The following is a 25306-nucleotide window of genomic DNA, read 5'->3' on the forward strand; positions in this document are numbered from 1 at the left end:
CCGCCAAAGCCGTTGTATCAAATTTCGTAGACGTGGATTTTTTTATAATGAAGTTGAAATTAACACCTTTCATTTATATGAGTGCATTAGAATGAAGAGGATTCCTTCCGTGGAGTTTGAGAAAACTTCTGTTATTAAGAGTGAATCATTTGATTATTTACGATAAGTACATACGCCCCGGCAAAGATTCAAACCTATAATTTTAGGTGGTTTGACACAGGTAATTTAGACCTATCCACTAAGCTACCAAGTTGATTTCGAATAAAAAATACCGTAAGTCCTGAAGAGTTACGGAAGTCACTACCAGCTGAAAATTACATTATTAATGACAATGGAACACTCATACTTTTCATCTATAGGTCTATGTATCCCAGTTTATCAAGCTTAAACATTCCGTTCTATAAGAGCAAGAGCTTCCTAGTCTCACTCCGAGACCTCTTGCCTGGTTCATTCGCGATATTCTATCTCTATTACTTCTCACATCGTCTGTACTTTTACTTTCCATTCGGACAGTTAAGCTTTGAGTTCTAATCATTTTTAAGTCTTTTTACCTTTTGTTTTCTTTTTCTTGTGCCGTTACAGAGTGCCTTGGATGGCACAACGCAGACGGTACGAATAGTTTTTTTTTTTTTTTTTTTTTTTTTTTCGTATGATTCCTTCCTAGGAGTTTGGGTGCGAATTGCTCCCTAATATTGATGAATTTGCAATAGTATCACCAATCTCTCTCTCTCTCTCTCTCTCTCTCTCTCTCTCCTTCTCTCCCTCGATCTCGCACCCTCTCTCAGTCAATGTCATCTCTCGGTCTTCTCTCTCTCTCTCTCAAAACAGGGCGGACTAGTAGACGATTGCACAGTGACACACGGATTCTATATCAAATATAATCCGTATAGTAATACAACTCAACCGTGGTCTAGACCATTGGTTCTCAAACCTTTTCAAACTAAACTAGTGGGACCAGGAGGAGGGAGGGTGTGAGGGAAGGATAAACATACATTACATAAGTAAATTAGAGTAATTTGCAGTTATGAGAAGAATTCAGAGTTAAGTAACTGAAATATACCAAAAGCGTGATAATTTTCGTGTTCCTTTGGAACCCATTAAAACTGATTTCTCTACCCATGGCTTGAGAACTACTGGGTCCTACTATGACTCTAGAGGTATTGGTGTCCTAGAACTCTAGACCGTGTATACTCACTCAATCAAGTTACTCACTGAGATGATAATTCAAAACAAAATTCATCCTCACTCATTTCCAGGAAACGTCCAAGACAACCAAATCCGTATTTTCCCTCATGATAATGTTTATTGTGGTTTCATCTTCCGATCCTTCAGAAGAAGAGCATTACGATGCCTTTTAACGCTCTATACTCCTGACGGCCCGGAGGCTGAGCACATCAAAATAAACCGACCAGAAGCTGTCGTATCCTGTCCTTAGACCGACGCTGTGAGATGATGAAATGGTTCTCGATATTCTTTCTCGAGGAGTTTTCTTTACTGATAACAAACACACACGTGCGCACGTACACAGTGAGAGAGAGAGAGAGAGAGAGAGAGAGAGAGAGAGAGAGAGAGAGAGAGAGAGAGAGTACCATTTGGGTTGAGTTTCCTCCGGAGCGCTCCCATCCATTCCCCTAAAAGGCAGAAGCCCACTAGACTCAACTCAAGGAAACCTGAAGGTAAGTAGGAGAGGAGCTTTACACGCCTGGAATGATTATTATTATTATTATTTGTCCGTCGTAAATAATTGCTCATTTAAAAACGTTAATGAGATGCTTGGATAAACACAAATTACCCGGTAGGTCTATATATATGTCTTTGAACACAGTAGTTAAGCCTAGGTCTACAAGTTGACTAACTGGCTACATGGCGCGTATAACTATTTATTGCAGAAGAGAACTAACCAAAATAGATATCTAAATATATGACATTTCTAGCCCTATAAAATGCTAATTCCTGTCGCCAGTAAGTAAATCAGCAAACAAGCAAATGAAAAAAATTGTGTGGTGAATTATTAGGCCTACAAATCCAAGAGGCAGCCGCTGTCAATTAAGAAAAAATAATATAAGTCTTCTGAAATGGGTGCTTTCTTGGCTTGCTTGCTTGGACGTGACTCGTTTGGTAACTCGATAGTGTGTTTCCTACCAGACTCTCAGCTATTATGAACGGAGCTAAACTTTCACTTTTTATTTGTGAATCAGCGGCAATTTTTTTCTTTCTTCCTGTTCCTTTTTTTCTCGTTTATTAATGTCGAGGACCATATTTTAGTCCAATGCTTTTAGAAATTTTAATACTGTTCAGATAGTGACTCGCGGAGCTAATCGTAGCATTTTTTCTCTCTTTTTAACGAGCGAACAGACGAATCAAGAAAAACGAATGTCAGCGTTTTTCTTTTTCTCCAACTTCGGTAAATGGGTCAGCTGAGAATGCCAGGCGGTATGATGTACTACAGACAAAATGTATAACTTTTAAGGAGAAGATTGTTTTAGTTGTAACTGTTGTTTATGAAAATAAAACTGGAAGAAACTAAGTAACTACTGCAATGCTTTTAGCTACTACCGTTGCTGTAGGTACTACACCTGTCTAAAATTATGAAGTACACAAGTGCATAAGGCAATATGCACGTGTAGATATATATAAAAACGTGGGTGTATATATATATATATATATATATATAGAATATATATATATATAATATATATATATATATAATTATTTATATGAATGCGTGAATGAATAAAATACCAGTATATACGCAGGCAAGGTCATTTCTTCAATCGAGTCACCCTGTCCCAATGAACGCTGATAATGTTTGAGTTAGCATATCCTTGAGTTAGTAGCGACTTCCTTCAGTTAGTTTGTTATCTATGTTCTTCACCTTTCCGTGTTGGCCTAATAAGGTCTGGCTTGGGCACCTATTCTCAACCAGAACTCGCGCGGGGATATCCGCAGGTCTTCTAAAACTGACGTCGCTCTCTTCAAACTTGGAAATACGGCTGTGATTCACTTTTAACTAATATTTATAGGCGTTTGGATGAGTGAATTAATTTTCACTCCCATTTTGGAGGTAGCCAGCTGCCAAATACGTTTCGAAAGAGGGTTCGATCTACGTATTGGAATTTGTATTCCTCAGTATGGGTTTCGCTGTGGTGGCTGTCGGGTGTGTAGTGCCGCTCCATGTGATACTAAGTTAAGGTTCATCCGTACCAAATCGTGTACTGTATTTGTGATAATTATACACATAAGATACAGCCAAGGTAACTATCTCGACGCCTTTCATTGATGTTTTCGCCTCTTGCCTCTCTTTTGCCGCTAACGATCGTTTCGTCTTTAGATTATACTAGACCACCTACTACTGTACCTGACACCTAGGCTCACTAAATCGGGTAAAAATAAAATTAGGGTCTCCGGGTCCCCCCCACCCCCCACCCAAGCACCCGATGTGCTTTTCGGGCTTTGGCACAGGTCGGGCGTCATAGTTAAAGCAGGCACGAGATGATCGCCCTTCAGACTACCGGTGTTTTTATATAGGCTTTCGGTGGGGCATGGCTGGTGTCGTAGGGAGAGGTCTCTCCCGCCGGGGGTATTTCTAGGGCACGGGACGGAACCTCGTCGGGGTTTTTAACGTCTCCTCGTGCCCCGACGAGGGCGTAGCCTATGCCCGAAACGAGGAATCGTTAATCGGAAACGAATCAAAGGGTATGAATCGTTCGTTGTAGGGTCTAGAAGTAGCCAAAAATACGCCTAGCGAAAGGCCTGGCCCGAGCTGCCAGGCGGTTGCCAACTAGTCGTTTAACCGAGCCCCCCTCCCAAAAAGAGGTTGGGAATGGAAAGGATTTGTCGTTATTTTAGCGTAATGCATCAGTTTAGTTCGCTTCAGTTATCCAGCCTCATACAGCCACTTATTAACATAAAAATATATACTATATATTTTTCAGTTTTTGTTCAGTAGACTGGGTGGGTACTTTCCCCAGGTTAGGTTAGAAGAGTCTGATCCCAGACTCTTCTCATTTGATAATTTCTAAGCCTCTTCTTGTATGAATGTGATTAATAAAGCCCTCCTGTGTTTCCTCAGTTGTATCTGGCTAATCAGGTGAGGGTATACAAAGCCCTATAGTGATCTTTTATGAGAACAAAATGTATTCATGGCTCGTTAGGGGCCGTTGTTTACTGAAAAGCATGCAGACCAGACTGAAATGCGCAGGTAGTATGAGGCAAAAGAATTGTGAGTTATTCAAAAGGAAAACCTCTGTACCAGGTTATTGTTTATCAATGAAATTTTTCTCTGTGAACAGTATAGAAATGGGAGTATAGCTCTGATGCAGTTAGAGTTGCCAACTCTTGACAAATTTCAATACCTAAAGGACAATAATTAGCAATGTAGCCACATTTTTAAAATTAAGGTTTAAATGTATACACACGTTTGAATATACTTTGACCGTACCGTTACACAAGCTTCTAGTTTTAAAGTTACATTTGTTTTGACCTTTAGCATACTTCAGCAATTGAAATAAAGGATGGTTGGCAACCCTAGCTGTGGTACTGGTGAGATAGTTAGAAATGTACCAAAATTATATGAGAAATCTGCCATAGTTTTACATTTTTACAAAGAAAAGCTCTGCTGAATGCCATGTTCAGTACAAGACCCTTGGGATTCATTGTAAAAATATACACCAGCCATTGTAAATTCCTCACATTGTTTTGATGAATTTTTCAAGTTGTTTACTCTATTAGTATATACCCCTTTTTTTCTATATTGTGCAGTCTAAATATTTCAGCAATAAGTAATATCTATGTGCAGAGGTCTTCCGTAGAATTGCCAAATTTTGCAAGCAAATTTTAATATTTAGTGTTCCATACACTGGCTGAAATTGATAAGTCTAGCCCATGCAGTTCAAATAAATATATCTGTACTATATATCACAGAAATCTAGGCCTGCAATTCTGAGTTACCTTGCTCCAGTCCAAGTGCTTTCACCCTGCATTTGTCTTTCATCCCCAATTTATGATTTAAGATATTTGATGTTTTTTGAATGATGTATTTATTCCAAGCTCAGAGGGAAGCAGTGACAAGCTTAATGTTGTAAAAAATGCAGTAAGATTTATGATATGAAGCGCACAGAAAGGTTAATGTGAATCATCTTCATTAACATCATAATCATAATTGAAAAAATGCAATGCACATATAGTATATGAGTTATACGTAATGAATAATTCACATGTAAAATTATTGTAAATCAGTTTGAGTGGAGAATATTCACTTTTGAAAATCAATAATATGCATGTAAAAATAGATACATGCTGTGATCTCTTGAGCAGTTGAGTATGGGAGAAGGCCTCACTTGACATAGTAGGATAACTAAAAAAAAAAAAAAGGAAAATAACTGACATATATAATTTTATTGGTGAAATATGTATGACCATAGTAGTAGTAATAGTATTTGTGGGTATGGAGATGTATGTAATATTTGCTTTACATTATTTAAGGAAAGACTCTCTCTCTCTCTCTCTCTCTCGTCTTCGTCTCTCTCTCCTCTCCTCTAAATCCTCCTCTCCTCTTCCTCTCCTCTCTCGATCTCTCTCTCTCTCTCTCTCCATTTATTTCCAGTAATTTGATATAAACCAATATTTATACAAATCAACATAGTATATACATACATAAATTTTTTTAAAGTCTGATTAAGCAGTTAACCTTTTAGTTAAACTAGTATTAGTGTGTATCGTGCAACCATTCCCCTTTTTGATTGTTGATCACAGATGTGAATTACTTGTAAGTCATGGACATTTGAAGGATTCACATATCTAAATTGTTTATTGTCACACACTGAGATTACCAGTAGGAAAGGAAATTTCCTACCTAGAAGCTATGTGTAGTGTAGACTACTATGCCTACCATATCATTGTGTTTCTGTATTGGTAGATAAGTTTTAGATTTTAATTGAATAGTAACTTTTACAAAAGTAGGTGAATGCTTCCTTTTGTAAGGTTTTGTTACCTCTTGAATGAAATCATCAGATGTTCCTGCAGCTACCTCATGGAAATATGCCCTCCTAATTGCTGTGCGAATTGTTAAACACCCTTTTGTCGTGCTGAGCAGTGGTTGAGATGCACATTTTGCCAGTATGTGTGTGTGTGTGTTTTTTTTTTTTTTTTTTTTTTTTGTAGACTAAGATGTTATCTGTGACTTATCACTTAAATTGTAGGAATGCTATCACTGTAAGGGCTGCAAGATACTGGCTACAGTAGATCCTTCTTTCTGCACCAGTTAAATTGTTTCAGTAAGTCGACAGATTAGGGATTTTGTCAATCTAAGCAGTAATTATGATTTAAGTCTCTAATTTTGATTCAGAAACTAACAGTTTGTCAGTTGGTCATTGCTCTGCTATAGGACCAAGGTACAAAGAAAAATTTATATACATACCTACTGGTACCATGATATATTCTAATAGTCTACACATGAATGTCTGTTCTATACCAGATAATGAAGGTAACAGGGCTAATCTGTCACTTTTTAGTTTGTAGTAAGGCCTGTGGTAGGATTGATTTTACCAGGCATTCATTTTGAAATACACGACCTTTCTTGTATATGCCAAGATGGTAGCCTGATTGTCCAGGTGACAGTTATGTATTGTAGTGGCAAGACTGAACTATCCTAAAGTGAATGTGAGGTATGTAATGTGATCATCATCATCCTTGTTTACTCTTTAGGCTTTTATGAAGCCCATCAGTTTATAGTTTTTGGTAATAACTTATGCTTCCATGTGCAAACTATTTTAAGCAGATAGCTTAACATTTAAATTTTTTTTTTTTTTTGGTAACTTTCCGAATAGTCTAGGTGATGCATTTGTACCAAACTAGTTTTTTTTTCCAGCTTTATGAACAGAAGTTGTTTCTCCATTATTTGTTTTATCATGGTTCCTTTAATCTGTCGTTCTCTGTGCTCCTAAGCGTATTTATGCTTTTCATTGTGTATTTCTTATTTCAGTCTTTTATCTATCACAAAATAAGTCATTACTATTTTATACGTATATACCTTTTGTGCTGTAATAGGTAGCCAGTGCTTCATTACCAAATAAAGCGATGATGCTAACCCAAGGGGAATTTATATATAGTATATTAAATATTGTAAATTAAGCACTGTAATCTTTCATGTAATGTGGTCGATTTACATATTTAAGCTACCGCTATTCGTGAGGATGTTTAATACAGTATATCGATATTCAATGTTCGATTCTATGTTTAGATGTTCTTCAGTTAGCTTCTTGCTGCCATCACTGTTTGCAACTTTTTTTTTATTTAACTATATGCACTGATTATATATACGTGTACAGAACATTATTTTACCTTCATTTACTTTTTATTTTTATGTTTGTCTACTCTGTTTTCATATATTCTTTTTTGAAAATAATATATTCAGTGTCATCCATAATCTTGTGTATACATATAATCTTTGGAAGGCTTCAGTTTTTTTTTCTAATGTAAGCTATACCATATACGTATATATATATATATATATATATATATAGATTATATATATATATATATATATATTATTATATATATATATATATATATATTATATATATATATCTAATAAAAGGAGCCATAAAAACACCAAAAAGGTAGAGAGAAAAGTACTATATTTCAGAGACTGCTGTCTCTCTCTTCAGGTATATGAATGAGAAAAGTTTACAGAAAAGGTGGTATTTATACCAAGAGATTTGTCCACAAGTAAGCCAATTTAGGTCACCCCCGCTGATATCTTCCTTTAATCTTCTTAAGCGTTGGTTGAATGAACACTGCGTCGACGATATCTGATATCCAATTCCCTTTTGAGATGTTCATTACCTGCTTCTCTTTTATTAAGGCCGATTCCATCATTTGACTCTTGTACCGGCAGTTGCTGCTATAAATTACACGTGACATATTCCAGTTTATTCTATGGTTATGTTCATTTATATGGTTGAAAATAGCCGAGTTCTGTTGTCCATACCTAACTGACCGTTTGTGTTGTATTAATCTCTGGGGAAGTGATTTACCTGTAAACCGATTGTAAGATTGGTCACAGTCCTGGCATGGGATCTCATATACCCCAGAGTCTTTGGGAGATGTCTTTTGTTGGACGTTAATCAGGGGATTTGGCTAAGGTATTTGGGTAGGTAAAATGCAAAAGGGTTGGATTTCCCCAAGGGTGTGTTACGTTACTCTCTTAATCGTCTCCAGGTGGGGAATTTTTATTTTATTGTTGGGTGTGTCTCTGTCTTGTCTTTAGGGGGTCGGTAGAAAATTACGTTTGCTTTTTGAATTGCTTTCTCAATTATATGGTCAGGATACTTTAAAGATGAAAGTTGCTTGCGAATTAGTTCAAATTCTTTTTCCATATATATATATATATATATATATATATATATATATATATATATATATATATATATATATCTATATATATATACATACATACATACATACATACATACATACATACATACATACATACATACATACATACACATACATACATACATACATACATACACATACATACACTATGAAATGTAGGCTACTCAGTTGGAAATAGTGAGATAATGATGTTGCTCATTTTGGTAAAAAATTAAATACCCTTGCCCTTAATTTCTTCTCTCTATTGATAATCCAGGGAACTGCGAGTGGTAGGTGTGTTATGGCAAGAGATTAAGAAAAATGTCTTTAATCTTACACCTCGTCTCCTTATTAGGTTAGGTGGCTCTATGCTACAAAATGGTATTTATTTTTACTAGGACTTATTGTATTTTTATGTTGTATCTAGGCCACGTGGGATTTTAAGGCCAGCTCCTATTTGGTTAATTTAAAATATTTTTGAACCTGCTTTTGATATATAGTGGTTATCACTGTTGCCTAGTTTAACTAGTGTTTCTTCTATTGTGGATGTGAGTAGTATATCCACATGGGGTAGACAAAATTTTTGTGCAATGCTTCAGTCTAATTTCTTAGTAGTAGTTTTGTCTAAGGGTTGCTTGTGGAAACTACTCTATTTTGTAAAGTTAACCCCTATAAATTATCTTTATTGATTTGAGTGTTCTTTTGATAACTTGGAGCGTTTTTGCTTATACATACTTGGGTTACTGGTTGTGCCTTCTCAGTGAGTTTCATTTTTATTCTGATTTATATGGAGTTTATCTGCTTCGTGTGCAATGTTCTCCTCACAAGATATAATACATACTGGTAAATTTATTCCTCACAAGATATAATATATACTGGTAAATTTATCTTGTGTCTAGTGAGTGGCTGTTGTAAGTGTGTGGTGTCTGCTTCTATTGTTATTATTTTTTGGTACTGGAGCCTTAGAGCTGCTTTGAGTATCTGTCACCTCTCCATAAATCTCAAGCCTTAAAATACATTTTGACAGAAATTTTTTAGAAGTCAAGATGGATTAGTGAGCTTTGTTTTATGCCTGTTTCTAGTTGTAAGTTGTTGTTATTTAAGAATGGAATTTTTTTTATGTTGCCATCATGGTTTTTCCCATTACCAGGCCTCTTATTCCCTTGACACTGAATCGCAGAAATGGGCTGCCCTTAGCTAGCCTAACTCAGCCATTCAGGTCTTCATTACTTAGCTGGAAGTACAAGAAGTTTCTCCTTGGTTTCATGTAACTGTATTGTATAATTGAATTAGAAAAATATTTCACTAATAAATTTGTTGCACTATATAATTAGGCTCATTATATCTAATGGCACTATTGTTGTTTTTCATACTGTTTCATGTTAATTTTATGGTAATTTTATATATCCTGTAATAAGAATTACCACCCTTTTAATTCTCCTAAGACTTCTTCATCGTATAGGTACTTTATTTTCCTTGCTGTTATGTGTGTGGACAAAAGCATTTAGTTTTCCCTCTTGATTCACTAAGTATAGTCTGCATCTTTTTTTATCATTTCTTTATTATTAGTTAGATTCTTGAGCATCGAGGTAGATTCAGTTGGGTGTTGTATTTTTATGTTCAATTAAAACTTATTTACATATTTGTATAGTATTTATTGGTTGTGTACAAAATTTTTGAAAAACCCAATATCACAGTTCTAGGCAATGACTGAAAACCAAAAATCTTGAGACAGAAATGTAGAGACTGGTATTTGTACATATTCTGTTAATTGAAAGATGAAGCCCAGTGTGTATATCAATTTTACTTGGTGTTTTTCCAGTAAGTTAGTTGTGTGTACAGTGGACCCCCCCCCTTATTCGCGGTATTTTTCTATGAGAAATATCCACAAATTCCTGGGTTTTTTATCAGTTTAATCATAAAATGCACTTTTTGTGATAAAACTATTAAAAAACCAGGTCTAAATATTTTTGGTTGGTTTTTCTTGACTATTCGTGGGTTCTAACTATTCAAGGGGGGGTCTGGTACGCATCCCCCGCAAATACGGGGGGACCACTGTATATATATTCAAAACTTACGCGAAGACTGGGTTCTCTTTTAGATATAACCAGAGTTACCTTTAATCATTGAAATGTGAATTCAACTGTATTCAGATAATATACTAAAAGCAGTTAGCCTACATCTCCCGTTATTACGGTCTTTGCGCTGCTGTGGCAGAATTTTTCAAAAAGCAAAATATGCTTACGTTAGACAGGAAAGTGTTTTTTTTTTCACATGAAACAGAATGACATTGTCATTCAATATATACTGGAAGGCTTTGGATTTCCTCTTTGTTTTTTCTAACTTGTTTTTTTTCTAAGAGACTAACAGAATTTATGGTTATACTCCACCGTTTTTACTGTTTCCTTTCTCAGTTTTCTTCAAACCTTATGAAGCTAAATGAATGTCTACCAGTTGGATTTGCTTTAAAAAAAAAACACTGTTTCTACATTAGTTTTCAATTACAGAAGGTACAAAACTCAAGGTTCTAAAACAAGGAATTCAACATACCTTTTTATTAGGTAAATGTTAAACCTGTCTTTGTGTATGTGTAAAGGCATAACTACTCTTGATTTTGGTAGGTATTGAGGCATCACAAATGATTATAAAACTGCTAGGTAGGACTTGATAGTTTTTATAGGTAGTTGACAGTCAGAGGACAATTATTTATTTGTTTGAATTTCAATTATCCTATTGCAAATAGGTAGCAAGATGGAAACCAGAAGGACTACATAGGAAATCATGAAGTGCCAGTACTACAAAGACCTGGACACGGTGGAAATTCAGATAAAGACTGCAATACATTAGTCTGTATAGAAGGCTACATTAGGGGCAAGACTGTTATTAGTGGTTCAATTTGACCTTTAACCTTTTTCATGCTGCAGTGAGAAGTATGAAAGCATTTCTTGTGCAAGTTTGGAAAATAGATTTAACTATCGCAGTCATGGTGGGAGAGTGTTGTGGTTGTGGGATGTCAAAAGTTGTGATGTGGGTGCCATCACCAGCTGGCTATGTGGGATGTATATTCCCCTATAGGAAATTGGCAGTGGCCCTGTTTAAAGCTTGCCAGAATCTATCTGAGATAGTTTTCTTCTTTTTCTTTCTATGTATATCGTCAGGTGCTAAATTTTTATTGTTTATTAGGTGTTGGCAAATGGTCATTGCAGTTTAGTAATGTGTTTGCTATATCATGATTTTAATACTAATTCTGAATCCTATGTATCACTATTGCATGTCATTTAAAGCATTCAGCTGCTGTGAAATGGATATTCCTTTTTGAAAAGTGCAGTTAAAATTGTATCATATTGTTAGTTGTGTAGTACATTATGTGATTGTTGACAACTTTCTCTAAAATTACTAGACATTTGGTTTGGCTTACTAAGGTGCTAAAGTAGGCTTTCACAGATTGTAACTTGTAGATGGTGAATGACACTGAAATTTTTGATGGATGAGTAATTTAATATTCATGTTTTTAGATTTTCTTCTCAGATTTTTTTTTTTTTAAGAATAAATACTGGAAGGCCTTCAGAAATAATTGAGCTTTTTAGTTATCAGTTTTCTTTCCTTTCTTGTATCTCTGTTATGGAAAAATTGGAAACTATTTACTAAAGGTTTAAACTGTGATGAGTATGTTTTATCTCATTATTGATCTTTGCAACAAATTAGTAGAATAATACCTCTCTAGAGTTTGTGTCCAAATGTTTTTTTTTTTTCTTAAGGTATTATGAGAGCTGGCTATATTTTGTTAAATTTTTTGTGAATTAAGAACAGTTTGTAGGTCTCTTAAAGATAAATGCAGGATCAAAGACATTGTTAGTCATCAGAGATCATTATAAACATTTGTACATTCTGTTAGTCGTCAGGGATCATTATAAACATTTGTACATTCTGTTAGTCGTCAGGGATCATTATAAACATTTGTACATTCTGTTAGTCATCATGGATCATTATAAACATTTGTACATTCTGATTATCAAGATTCTTAATTTATTTTGCCTGTCAAAACATGTTTGAAGTTCTTTAAATGGATGGGCTGGAAACTGGTTAAATATATAAGGTAATTGAAATTTGATGAGAGATTGACTTAATTTCTTATAAAGGATAATGTGTGAGTTTCTTATAAAGGATAATGAGAGAGAGAGAGAGAGAGAGAGAGAGAGAGAGAGAGAGAGAGAGAGAGAGAGAGAGAGAGAGAGAGAGAGAGAGAGAGAGAGTTGAGTTATATGGGTATCAGTCAGGTGCAGCTTGGGAATGGTAATTGAACATGTTTTGGGTGTGTTCACATATGTGGCTAGTGCTTGTTGTCAGTTGAGGTGTATTGGGAGCCATTTGCATTGCATTTATAGTTATTTTGTGGTTACTATTTTTATTATTGGTGATATTAGTGAATAATTAGTTTATTTTAAAGGGTTTTTCTGGTAGGTTTCCTCAGTACATTTACTTTTCATGGATTTTTCCCCATTTTCTTGATCCATGACCTTTTTTAATTGTCAACGGTCAAGCAAATCTGTGATTATGTTTGTGGGCTGAGCTTCTAAGCCATATTGTGGTAGTGTGCAGATGTCTGAAGTCACACTGTACTCTTCCTGTTTAGCAGTATTTGTGGTGTCGAGATCTGATTTTTCAATTAATGTCGATCACTCACTTGGAGTTACCTACTCAGGCAGCATGCCACAAAAATGCTTTAATGAATGCTAAGAATTTTTTTATTTTTTTTAAATTTTTTGTCTAGCATTGCTTACTTCTAAATGCCCATCTTATTTAACAGCTTTCATTAACAAACCAATATTGACAGAGGACGTTGTTACTATTATTAGTCTTGCGAGTTGAAGTGTGATTCAGAGTAATGTCTGCAGGGTGTGTCCTTATTAGATTATTCATACACTGAATTTTGCACCTGAGGACTTGTCAGAAATGAACATCAGCAGGTGTTGAACCAGATGAAATCTAGGGGGAGTGCACATAACTATTTGCTCTCACATGTATTTTATACACCTGTACTACTCTATAATTATGTACTAATGTTTTTACAGTATATGCTACATGGTACAAATACATAAATGTACAGACGAATGATGTAGTATATGATAATTATGTATAGTACGAATATGTACCTGTTTGGAGGAATGCTGCTTGATATTTTGTGGGGGTAATGTTTTGATGTGACATGCAAATTGGATTATTTTAGGGTGCTTTATAGTGTATTGATTGTGTAGTGTGCAAGAAGCTTTCAGAAAGCAGATTCACGGGAATCAGACCTTAGACAGTGAATTAGGTGTTTATAACATAGCCAGTCATGTAACCATATGTTTATAATGGATTATTGTATACTGTTTTGTAGATTTGGTTGCATATTATGTATATTCTCAAATCATATAAGTACATATTATTTTTCCTTGGATCTCTCTCTCTCTCTCTCTCTCTCTCTCTCTCTCTCTCGTTCTCTCTCCTCTCTCTCTCCTCTCTCTTCTCTCTCACTCTCAACGAGTGCAAAATTCATTGGAAGCAGGGTGTCAAATGCACCATTGAATGTGATGCAGATCTAGAGTTGAATTTTAAAATCTGACCAATTTCTGTTTGAAATTTCCTGCTCAATAAATCATACCTAACTAAGCACCAGAATGTGCCATAGAATTTGCTGTGTCATGCAAGTGTACTTCTACTACATGTAGCAAATCTCTCGGCCTTTCAAGAAATTTCTCCATCCTCAGAGCAGGTCTCCTTTAGGTGAATAGTATTGAGTATTGACCATGACAAGTAGAATATACAGCTGATGGTTTGCTGATTCATACCAGTGGTGACATAATTATCCTCAGCCGTGCCCGTCGTGAGGTTCGGGTTTCATTTGTAGGCGTAACTCTAACCTCCAGCCCTTAATGGAATATTTCCATAACATGTAGCCTGCCTTTTTACTTTGGTTTTGGTTATATACCTATGTACAGTAGTGTCCTTTGGTGTCTAATGTAAATGATTTGTGGCTTGTTTTACTTATGGCAGTTAACCAGGGTTTCTCTATTTGTGTAAGAGATGTTTTGTTTTAAATTCTGTCTACTTATTTTTTTTTTTCATTGTTTGCTTAGGCCTTCTTTTTTTTTTTTTTTCTTTGTTAAGTAGGTATTACAGTTACAGATATTGTTAGAATTCAGAGTTATGCTTCAGTTCCTATTTTTTCATGCTTCTTTCCAGCCCTAGACTGGTTTTGCATTCAAGAAAATGGGAGCTACAAGTAACCAACTAGAGCTCTTGATGCAATGATATTTGTGCAGTTAGACTAAATTTTGGTCAACAGTTAGTTTATCGTAATTGAAAACTTGATGTGCATCTTCCTGCGCATTTAAACCAGAGTTCAGCGTTTACCTTGATTTTGTTTACTTTTCCTGAGGATGCTTGCAAGGTACTGACTAACAAAAAATTTCCTCCAGAATTGTTGACTCTTCGAGATCAAAGTATTTTTGTCGCCAACTCAGCATGCTGAGTATATTGTCATTTTCATTTTTAGCACGGAGAGCTTTGGCTAGCAAGTCATGTATTGAGTCTTGGATGTGGGCAGAGGCAGCAGCGTGCTTTCAGTGGGTGCCAACAAACTGACGTTATAAATAATTCCTTAGGTCATAGATAATGTGGGCTAAACATTGAAAGTAGCAGATTATGCTAATAACTGTATGTCACACAGGGCTGTGTAATATTAAATAAAAAATAAAAATATTCTGTAACTAAGATGAGTACAGTATTGAAAAACACTCTTAGAATGTGAATCTATTTTTGTTCTAATTTTTACGTAGGTACTAAGGGGGGTTTAATTCATAACTGTTTGAAGCATTTATATTTTTGTTGCTAAGGCACTATGACACTGGGCTTGAGGCTATCCGCATACAACAGGCAAAATTCATGGGAATGTCAGTAAAAATGATAATAAACCACATTTGTAAATAAAATATTAAATATTTGGCCCATAAAAATGTGCATTTAAAAGTGAAAAGTGTGTATAAATGACTTTTGTTAATGTATCAGAAAAAGTAATAGCCTATGTACAGTGGGACCCCTCATATTCGCGGGGGATGCATTCCAGACCTCCCGTGAATAGATAAAATCCGCGAATACTTAGAATCCCTATAAAACGCTAACAATTGCCTATATTCTTAGTTCACACATAGTTCATTTAACAGTGAAATTGATTTGAAAATACAGTATGTAATTTGCAGATACTCTTCATAGAAAAATACCGAGAATACGCAAATTTCCCTCAAATAATGGGTAGATATGGTCCATAGAAAAATCCACGAATATGTGAGTCCGTGAATCTCGAGAACGCGAATAAGGGGGTTCCACTGTACAATACTGCGTGAGTAGAACTGTTGATATGTACCTTATTCTACATTGTGTGTATTTCCACAATGTGTCATTTAGTGTATAATCCGTTTATAGTATGAAAGAGTGATTGGAAGCATAGAACATTATGTAGTTATTTTGCTAAATCTTTCATATGTTGTGTGAAGGGCAAACTTTTTCCAATGATTGCAGTTTTATTTGAAGCTACAAAGGCTTAAATTACGTAGGCTTCATGTGTAATTAAATCTTAAGGCTGTATTTATGGTTTCCATTGCAAGAGTATGATAGATTAATTATTGTAGCCAGACATTTCTAGGCCAGCATATTAGATTTAAATATTCTACAGCATCTCGGTGAAAGTGGTCAATGATAGATAGTACAGGATATTCCGTTTTAATGAGAGGCTTGTATTTGTTGTAAGGAACAAATTTAGTAGTTAATTGCCGATTGGCTAGGTTAAATTTCACTAATATGACTCCGTAAATGTTTTCATAATCAAAATGTTTTCATAATCATATTGGTCATTTATGTCAGCATTTAAGATTTACGTGTTGCCGTCAAGCTTTTGAGTTGGGTTAGTGTTTAATATAAATCTCTCTAGATAAATGGACAGAGAATCCCAGGCTTGATATTTGAACAGGAAGTCCTAATATGGTATTGTTTGGCATTTAATCTTGTCAACAGAAGCGGGGGCTCATTTGGGTATTAAGTGTCAAATGAAGCTGCCTTAAAAAGTGAGGCATGTACGTACATATGTAGATAATTCGTACGTTTTTTGTTATATGTATAGACAATTTTTGTATATCTTTGGTACTAAATCTAGCTAACATGGAAATTTACTTTGATATTTCTACTTTTTTATTTTGCAACATGGAGAATACTTAGTTAATATGGAAGTATGTTTTATTGTTTGTCATTTGTTTTTTTTCATAATTTTAGGTAATATTTGTTGAACACTACCAAATTCATATAATATATATCTGATATTTTGTATTGAATCTGCTGCTCTGTCTAAAGTTGTGACTTAAGTATTTTTCAGAGTAGCATATTGCACAGTATATTCTAATTTTTTAAAATTTATATTCTTTTCATCTTTTGCCTTACTATGCTTCAGTATATTGCTACTTCCAATTAAGGATTGTGACCCTCCACCTGTCTTTAAGTGTACATATATGTGGTATGTACTTTTAAAATACGCAGCACGTGCTTTGTCAAAATTTTGTAATGCCTGCCAGTGCTAACATGTACTGTACAGTATTTTTCTTTTCATTAGTATGTGTCAGTCCTTCATCCTAATTAGATGTGTCTAGGGAGAGAATATTGATTCATAGGTGCCACCATTACCCCTGATTAACTGTATGGGGGTGTTTGAATGAATTAGGAATGTGTAGGTAACCTTGTTGATATAGGGGTGGGTTGATATTGATAATCATTTGGGATGGTGAAATGGGTCCACCAGTTTTCAGGGTCCTTCGTAGAAATGTAACCCCCTTATCCTTGGTAGATAGACAGCAGAAATATTGTGCCTAGCTTTTAGTTTATCTGCTTCACAGGGCATTGGTATCTAAATACTATAGAAGTCTGCTGAATCATTAAAAGTGATCCTGGACAACATACACACCTGAGTGGAGGTGACCTAGATAGGTTTTTCTGAGGTTCTTTTGGCTAAATTCAACACATTACCGTTCTATTACTTAAGTTGCATTAAGTTACGTTTTGCTTGAGAGGAGCAAGAAGTTCAAATTCCAGGGTAATATGCATCCTTTCCTTGATGTCCGAAGTTGGAGAAAATTTTACATTAAAATCCTAAACTATCTTAATCAAGATCCTTACAATTTGCCAGCCAGTATGTCATATGCCTACATTCAAGTGTATAGTACTTGTAATGCCTTTATATATCCAATTGATTAGTTGTCTTCCACACCATTATATGCAGTTGTTGTGAGTCCCGAGTCCCTTATAGTAGTTGATTTTGTCCTCTTGACCTGCGATGATTGTAAGACTCTTGCAATAAATTTCATAATTTGTGAGGGAGGTACGTATGTGTAATAGTACTTGATTCCATTCACAGTTTTTCAAGTAACCAGTAAGGGAAAGTTATGTGAGTTGGAACTATGGTACTAATGTCATTTGTTCACAGGCGAGTGTTCTGGGAAGTTGTTGATTTTCGTGGTTATTAGTGTCTGATTGTTGAAGGAAACTCATTGTGCATTTAGTCTAGGATGAATACATTAGTATAGTATGCAGACAATACTACTCTTAATTCTTACTGTAATTTGCACCACCTTGTATGCAAAGTGAAGTTCCAGAGACGCTAATATTGGGGCATGACGCCTAGTACCAGCACAGACTTGATTGATTGGAGCCTCTCTCTCTGTGGGTTTCCATCAATGCTTTGCTTTGCAAAATAACCAAATTGCCTTATTTTTACTGATGTGTTGTTTGTGTGTAGTTACAGTTTATTGATTTGTATTTAGGTTCATCTAGTTTTTTCTTTTTTTCATTTAGAATTTTTTGCTGTGGAAGTTTGCTTTGTAAGTTAATGTCCAATGTAGTTTGTTCCACATAAGTAAAAGGAATAGTGATAATATTAAAGGGAATGTAAATAGTAATGAATTGTGAAGGATTGCAAATTCCCAGCAATTATCATTGAGAGAGAATGATAATTGACAGTACTACAGCATTCTGGGCGAATAGATCATTTTTGTCTGAAAAGCAAAGTCATTCATGTCATGTGCTGTTGCATTATTTTGTGCCTGAGGATTTTGATAAGAAAATAGAGACCGAATACGACAGTTATTAGTATCTAAAGTAGTGTACATAATCCTTAGGAGTTTTGGAATCCTGTAAAAATTTCAAACAAAACATGCTAATATTCTTATGACTGTTTTCATGCCATAAGCTGGCCTCAGAGACATTTTTCTTCTTTTATGTTTGACTTGGTGATTGCTGGTTTCATCTGTACCTGTGTGAATTTGAATTATTTTGCATTTTCTGTGTAAGGTGGGTTGGGGAAGTGTGGCCAGTGGTTCCCATAATCTTATATGTTAGTACATTGGTCCTCCCCGTATTCGCGGGGGATCCGTACCAGACCCCCCCACCCCTGAATAGTTAGAACCCGCGAATGTTTGGAACCCCTATAAAAATGCTAAAAACAGCCTATTTTGTTATTTAAAACTCAAGAAAAACCACTAAAAATTTTCATACTTGGTTTTTTAATAGTTTTATCACAAAAAGTGCATTTTAGGATGAAATTGATAAAAAAAAATCCAGGAATTTGTGGATATTTCTCATAGAAAAATACAGCGAATGCACGAATTTTCTGCGAATAATGTGGGGAAACGTTCCTGAGAGAAATCCACGAATGTGTGAGTCTGCAAATACGGGGGGTCCACTGTATCTTCCTTAGTATCTTCCTGTCTATGCAGATGTCTCGGTAATTTTCCTTTCATTAGGTTATAGTGGGCATAACTATATACAGTGGCCCCCCATACTCGCGTTCTCCGGATTCGCGGACTCACACATTCATGGATTTCTCTTGGGAACGTTTCCTCGCATTATTCGCGGAAAATTAGCATATTCGTGGTGTATTTCTATGAGAAATATCCACAATTTCCTGTTTTTTTAAATCAATTTCATCCTAAAATGGACTTTTTGTGATAAAACTATTAAAAAAACCAAGTATAAAAATTTTTAGTGGGTTTTTCTTGAGTTTTAACTAACAAAATAGGCTGTTTTCAGCATTTTTATAGGGGTTCCAGCTATTCGCGGGTTCTAACTATTCACCGGGGTGGGGGGGTGGGGGGGGGGGGGGGGGGGGGGGGGGGGGGGGGGGGTCTGGTATGCATCCATCGTGAATACAGGGTGACCATTGTATCAGTATCAAACTGCCTTCTTACTTGCTTGAATAAAGCATGAGAAAATCAGACTGGTTGTACAAGCAAAACCCTTGGATATCTTTTTTTTGTTCTGTCTGTAAGTGTGTATAATCTCAGGATGTTGCATGGTTGTGAAATCACAGTCAGAGGATTCTACGTGTCTCATGATAAGATAACATGCTGTACTTTTTTTTATTAGTCATGATACCAGACATTAGTTTTCTTGACATTTTGAGCTTTTTATGTTATTTTATACAATACAGGTTCTCAATTTTATTTTTGGGTAGCTTTTTGAATATTGATTTGAGAACCTCACTGATCACTGTAAACTATGACTGATAAGGTGATTACTACTCTTATCATATAGAGTAATGTGATAAGGAGTCTCTGTTTTAGCTGCCGGTTCAGTGTTCAGGAGTCTTGCTGTTATATTGTCTGTGTAACCCAACTCAGTTTTTCATATGGATCAGTGGATTGTTTGAAAGAAATTTTGCATATCAAGGTAGATTTGGCCTATCTTTGTGTTGGATGCTTATAAACAAATCTGTATCTATTTTCTATGTGCACTGTCTTTGTAAAGTACTTTTCAATTTGCCGATCTTATTTTCACTCTGTAAAGTACTTTTCAATTAGCCAATCTATTTTCACTGTAAAGTACTTTTTGATTTGCCGATCTTATTTTCACTGTCTTTGTAAAGTAATTTTCAGTTTGCCAAGGAAATGTTTTAGATATATCCATTTTCTATTTGCACTGTCTTTGTAAGGCACTTTTCATATCAAGGAAAAGTTTTGAATACTATTTGCTGCTGTCATATTTCAAGTTCTGTTCTTTGAAACTGCTTTTATTGTTTCTGTAACCCATTATCAAGTGCTGTGTCACAATATACATACGTACACTATTCAATATGTTTGCGATCAGGATTGGGTGTGGTCAGTAGTATGCTTAGAACACCATACTCTACTGATATTCCCATTTTTGCTTATGTGGGAAAGGCTTATATAGGTGTCAACTCTTTGAGGTTCCTGTGATTTCTGCTGATGTCATCATACAGCTACCACTGAGAATGTCTGGAAACATTTTTTTGCTAACTGTGGCTTATCATTTTGGCCTTTTCATTTGTTTCTTCCCTATTGTGAGTAGTATGTATGCTGCAATAAAATTCAAATGTATTATGCTTCAGAGTAACACCAATATCCAGTGAGCAACAACAAAAGCATTGCCGTTAATGAAAGTGAAAAGTGCAATATTTGCTACAGATGCAGTTGTGACCCCTGTATGTAATTATTTAGTGTTTATGACAGAGTAAATGCTACAGATTTTTGCAATGCCTCTGCAACTTCTTTTGTTTCAACGTAATCCAAACTGATCTTTAAAGAACAAATCTATAGCAGTCTAGATCCGAGTAAGGTGTTTTGGCTCGTTATTTTGTCATTTAAGTGCACAATCATATAATGATACTGATAGTGAGGACAAGGCAAGGAATAGGTAGGTGTGCAGTATTCTCCTGTGTATGAAAGGAGCCTAATTGTATGTCTTGCAGTTTTAGTGGAAAGTGATATATTATATGTTATTGCACAGGTTGATGACAAAGAAGGGTGCTATATGGTTATCAGTCCAGATTGGAATGCAGAAAAACTAAGCCCTTTTGAACTTATTACATATGCAGTATATTGTTTTTGCCAATTCAGAGAGTAGTATTCAAGTATCCTTACTGTGCTGGATTCTTGTCTAAACTGGTAGAACTTCATTATTGTTAATTTGATATATTTATTTTTAGTAGGTGGACTGTGATCATTTTTCTTCTTACTTTGTCACTAAAATTGAACTTGCAGTATGTATTACAGTACAGTGTACATTTTCTGTTTTGTGAGGTAATTTTTGTCCCTTTTTCAGATGTCATTCCGTATGGTCAGACAGAGCAAGTTCCGACATGTATTTGGCACATGTTTAAAAAGGGAACAGTGCTTTGATAATGTACGTGTTAGTCAGTCGTCTTGTGACTCCACATTCTGCGCAGTCAACCCAAAGTTTTGCGCCATTATAGTAGAATCAGGAGGAGGCGGTGCTTTCATTGTTTTACCCTTAGCCAAAGTCAATAAGGTAAGGAGCATTTTCTTGTTATGCTGTCACTTGTTATTGATAGGGTTAAGGTCATTTAATGTCATAAATAATACATGTAGTGCACCAGCCTTTTTTGACTGCACAGTATTCGCAGGTACAGCTCACTGGGCTTCCCTTTTTCCTACTGCTTATCAACTGTTGACCTATTTGAATTTTGATCACTTGGGAATGTTCATGTGCCCAGTCGTTCCCATTGATTTTATATTGTTATTTTAGATCATTATTCATATAAGTATTATAGGCAACAGAATTTTTATAAGGTGATTAATTAATTTTTGTATTTTTAATGTCTGGTACACCTGAAGCTAGTTTTTGATATCTGTGAAATATAGTGCTATATTTTGTGGGTATATATCTTTTCCATTTTTGAATCGTGTGGCATTTTTGGGCAGGTTACTTTCCCTCTTAAATGTTACTATCACATGGTATTTGATGAAGTCATTGTCAGCTTTACAATCACAGTACTGTTTCTGATGTAAAGTAAATGACTTGAGTACAAAGTACATATAGCAACCTGATGATCAATGAATAGCCAGATTTCCAAAATGTGTTACGGTCCTGCTCATCAGTGCTAGATAGTATGACCCAGATTTGAAGGTTAGCATGTCTTGAGGTTTGGTGGCTGACATCTTATGGGTACTATGCCAACTAGTGCTGAAACGAAGACTGCCTCTGTTGTTCCGTCATGTAGTCTGTACGCGAATCATATTTTTTTGTAATTTTGCAACACTATTTTTAGCAGGGTATGCAATGGGTGGTTCTAAATTTATTCTTTGCTGTGTATGACCATCAAAATCATCCTGTTTGAAGCCTTGCGTAGGTGGTGGCATGATAGAATAGGCATGGCTAGGAGCCAAATAGTCTCTGGTTCTCCTTGTCTCTTTCTCTGTCTTTTTCCTTGACTATCTTAGACAGTTACACTGTCATATATTGCACTAGTGACACCACATGCATTCTACTCGAATGACTCAGATGCAGAATACACAATCGAGAGTCATATTTTCAGTGAAACTGACTCAATTTAGACCCCTGTGAGTGATTACTACTGTAGCAATTGCTGTTGCATGTTGCATCATGTCACAAAATTAAAAGAATTGAAAATCAAGAAAAGTATGAGTACTTAAAGTAAAGGAAATTGTGTTTTAGACAATTATGTGTTAGGTACAATAAACTTGATAGGGAGGGAAAAAAAAAAAAAAAGTCTCGGTTATTGAAATCAGCCAAAAGTCAATACATACAGGGATCTCATGTTGAACATTTTGTCATAAGATTATAGCTTAGTTTATTTCATGGTTATATAAATTTATCTTGGGTTAAAGTACAGTACGTATGTAATTTTTGCTTTATAAACTTATTTAATAGTATTTCTAATTATGTATAGTATCTTGAAATCTGATATATTTGAATATTATATCTAATCTTCTGTCAAATTTAGCAATTTTGTTGCTAAAGGTTTATTAATATTACAACAGTAATTGTGCTTTGTGTAGTGTTGTAATATAACATGTAGAATTAGAGTGCTGTCTGAGATATACTCCCAATGAGTGATTTGATCCCAAATTTTAAGATGATCAGTTGCTCTAAAAAGAAACTAAGTGTGCTTTCCCATGGTTAAATTTTCCGCTGACACACATAAAATTTATAGTGGTCATCTTAATGGCTTTAAATTGGCATTGTTTGAAATTACTTTGCAATCAAGTCATTAGTGATTTAAGGTAAGTTGCAACAATTAGGTACCTTGATGGGCACATTGAGGACCTCATCAGTGATGTGTAACCAGGAAAATATAGAGCATCTCCCTTCCATTTTGGTCACGGTTATAATGATCACACTAGTACCGGGAAACTAAAACGCCACCTCGTGTTCTTACTGAAAATACATACTGGGCACTGCTTCAAGATTGGCCGCCCTGCAGGCCTCTGAGGAATGTACAGGAAGTCTCCATTTTATTTTTGGGGAAACTAAGGTCCCATTTTAATGGCCTTGGCTTACTTGTCTCTTCAAGCCAGTAGTCATTACACTAGAAAGTAGCTAAAATGTCCTTTCCTTTTATCTTATTGTTTCACTGCTTGTTTTTGTATTCAGATTCCCTTTGTTTGTCATTCTTTCTTTGAGGGAGAAAAGGGAGCTTCTCTTTTATGTTTGTGGTGTGTGAAAGCCCATTAGATGTGTTATTCATGCGGCTTATCAATGATTGGCCATTTTTAATGTTAGTGCAGTATTGGAGTAGGAGACTTGGATGAAATTTGGCAGTGCTTGCTGGTGCTGTATTCATGTCTATTCCCCTGGGTGAAGATTTTTGTATGTTTTATCTCCTCTTAACTTCATGCTGTTTGTAGCCATTTTTAGTGTAGGAATCAAGAACAGCATTGCCACTGAAATCTCTGCATATAAATACACAGTGATGTGCAGCCTACTTTTCAGCAAGATGATTTAAGTTGTGTAGTATATATTACGTACCTATTATAGATATTATTTAAGGGTCTCCAATGCAACAGTTAGGGTATTTTTATCTATTAGGCTTGCCATTGCATTTTCAGATTGAAAAATGGTGATAGTTTTGGTTTTGTACGGCTAAATACTGCACCATAGTCTGATTAGGTTAGTAAAAATATGTACAGTATTTGACTTAAGAAAGTTACTCTGTGATGTTTTTGTCTAAAAAGTCTTGAAAGAATTTAGTAACATTTAACTTTAATTATAGACTGTCAAAATATTTGCCAGAAGCACATGGTAATGTTATTGTATAATTTTGATTGGAAAGAAATTTATCTGAATTCTATCAAAAAAAAAGAAGAGTATGTGGTGCGGCAACACTGGTACTTTTTGTACTCCCTTGCTTCTTTGGATGCCAGACATACTTGAGGATTTTGTTTTAGTCTCCAAGGAGACATCCGAACTGGCAATGGTTAGAGGAAGTTCAGAGACTTGTAGAATGTTAACTGTCGGGAATGAAGAAATAGGAAATGGTCATTTTGTAGGTGATGAGAACCTAGAGAAAGGATATTCAAAATTCAAAAGTGACTTACAGAGACAAGTAGTACTGTACATAAAGATGTCCCGGTGAAGGAAAAGTAAAAAAAAGTGATTGGTCATAGCAGCTTTATGGGAAACAACTATGAATAACTGAGTAACATTTGTATACTTTGAATTAGTGGTCTTGATACTTTAGCAGTTACTTTTACAGCAAACAAATAAATATGAATAGTACATATCTTAGATTTTCATTTTCTGTAAAGCATTTTATAATTGTTTATTATTATGTAGGAATGATAGTCATACATATGGGCATCATGAATTGAGAATGGACATGTCAAAATAGAGGGTGTGCTCTTTGATACAGATGTTTAAAAAATTCTGGTTACCACTTAGGTGGGCCTTATTTTGTATTAATAGTCATTCCTCACAATGTATAATGACAATATAGTTTTGTTGTATACTGAACTTGTAATAACTCATAAATTCAGTCCTACATTAAAGTCCTTGGCTCACACTCGAAAATTGGGAGTTTTATAGAAGGTTATGTGCTCATTTGAGAGAAATCTTGTTTTCATGAGAATTT

The 25306-nt window shown here is 35.3% G+C and overlaps 1 protein-coding gene across 7 annotated transcripts in view; it reads left to right on the top strand.

The window, feature by feature from the left end:
* The first annotated feature begins 3105 nt into the window (after positions 1-3105).
* LOC135200365 (coronin-6-like) overlaps positions 3106-25306 on the top strand; it is a 69868-nt gene continuing 47667 nt past the window's right edge. For 5 of the 7 annotated variants that reach the window (XM_064228976.1, XM_064228971.1, XM_064228974.1 and 2 more), the window contains exons 1-2: positions 3106-3254; positions 21517-21723. In XM_064228976.1, the coding sequence (XP_064085046.1) occupies positions 21517-21723 (207 nt within the window). In that variant the 5' untranslated portion in view covers positions 3106-3254. Of the gene's footprint in view, positions 3255-3673; positions 3697-19974; positions 20125-21516; positions 21724-25306 lie in introns of those variants that run through there. The other 2 variants (XM_064228973.1, XM_064228972.1) reach the window with 2 other exon arrangements.

Source organism: Macrobrachium nipponense, chromosome 26, assembly GCF_015104395.2.
Source record: "Macrobrachium nipponense isolate FS-2020 chromosome 26, ASM1510439v2, whole genome shotgun sequence".
Classification (NCBI taxonomy): domain Eukaryota; kingdom Metazoa; phylum Arthropoda; class Malacostraca; order Decapoda; family Palaemonidae; genus Macrobrachium; species Macrobrachium nipponense.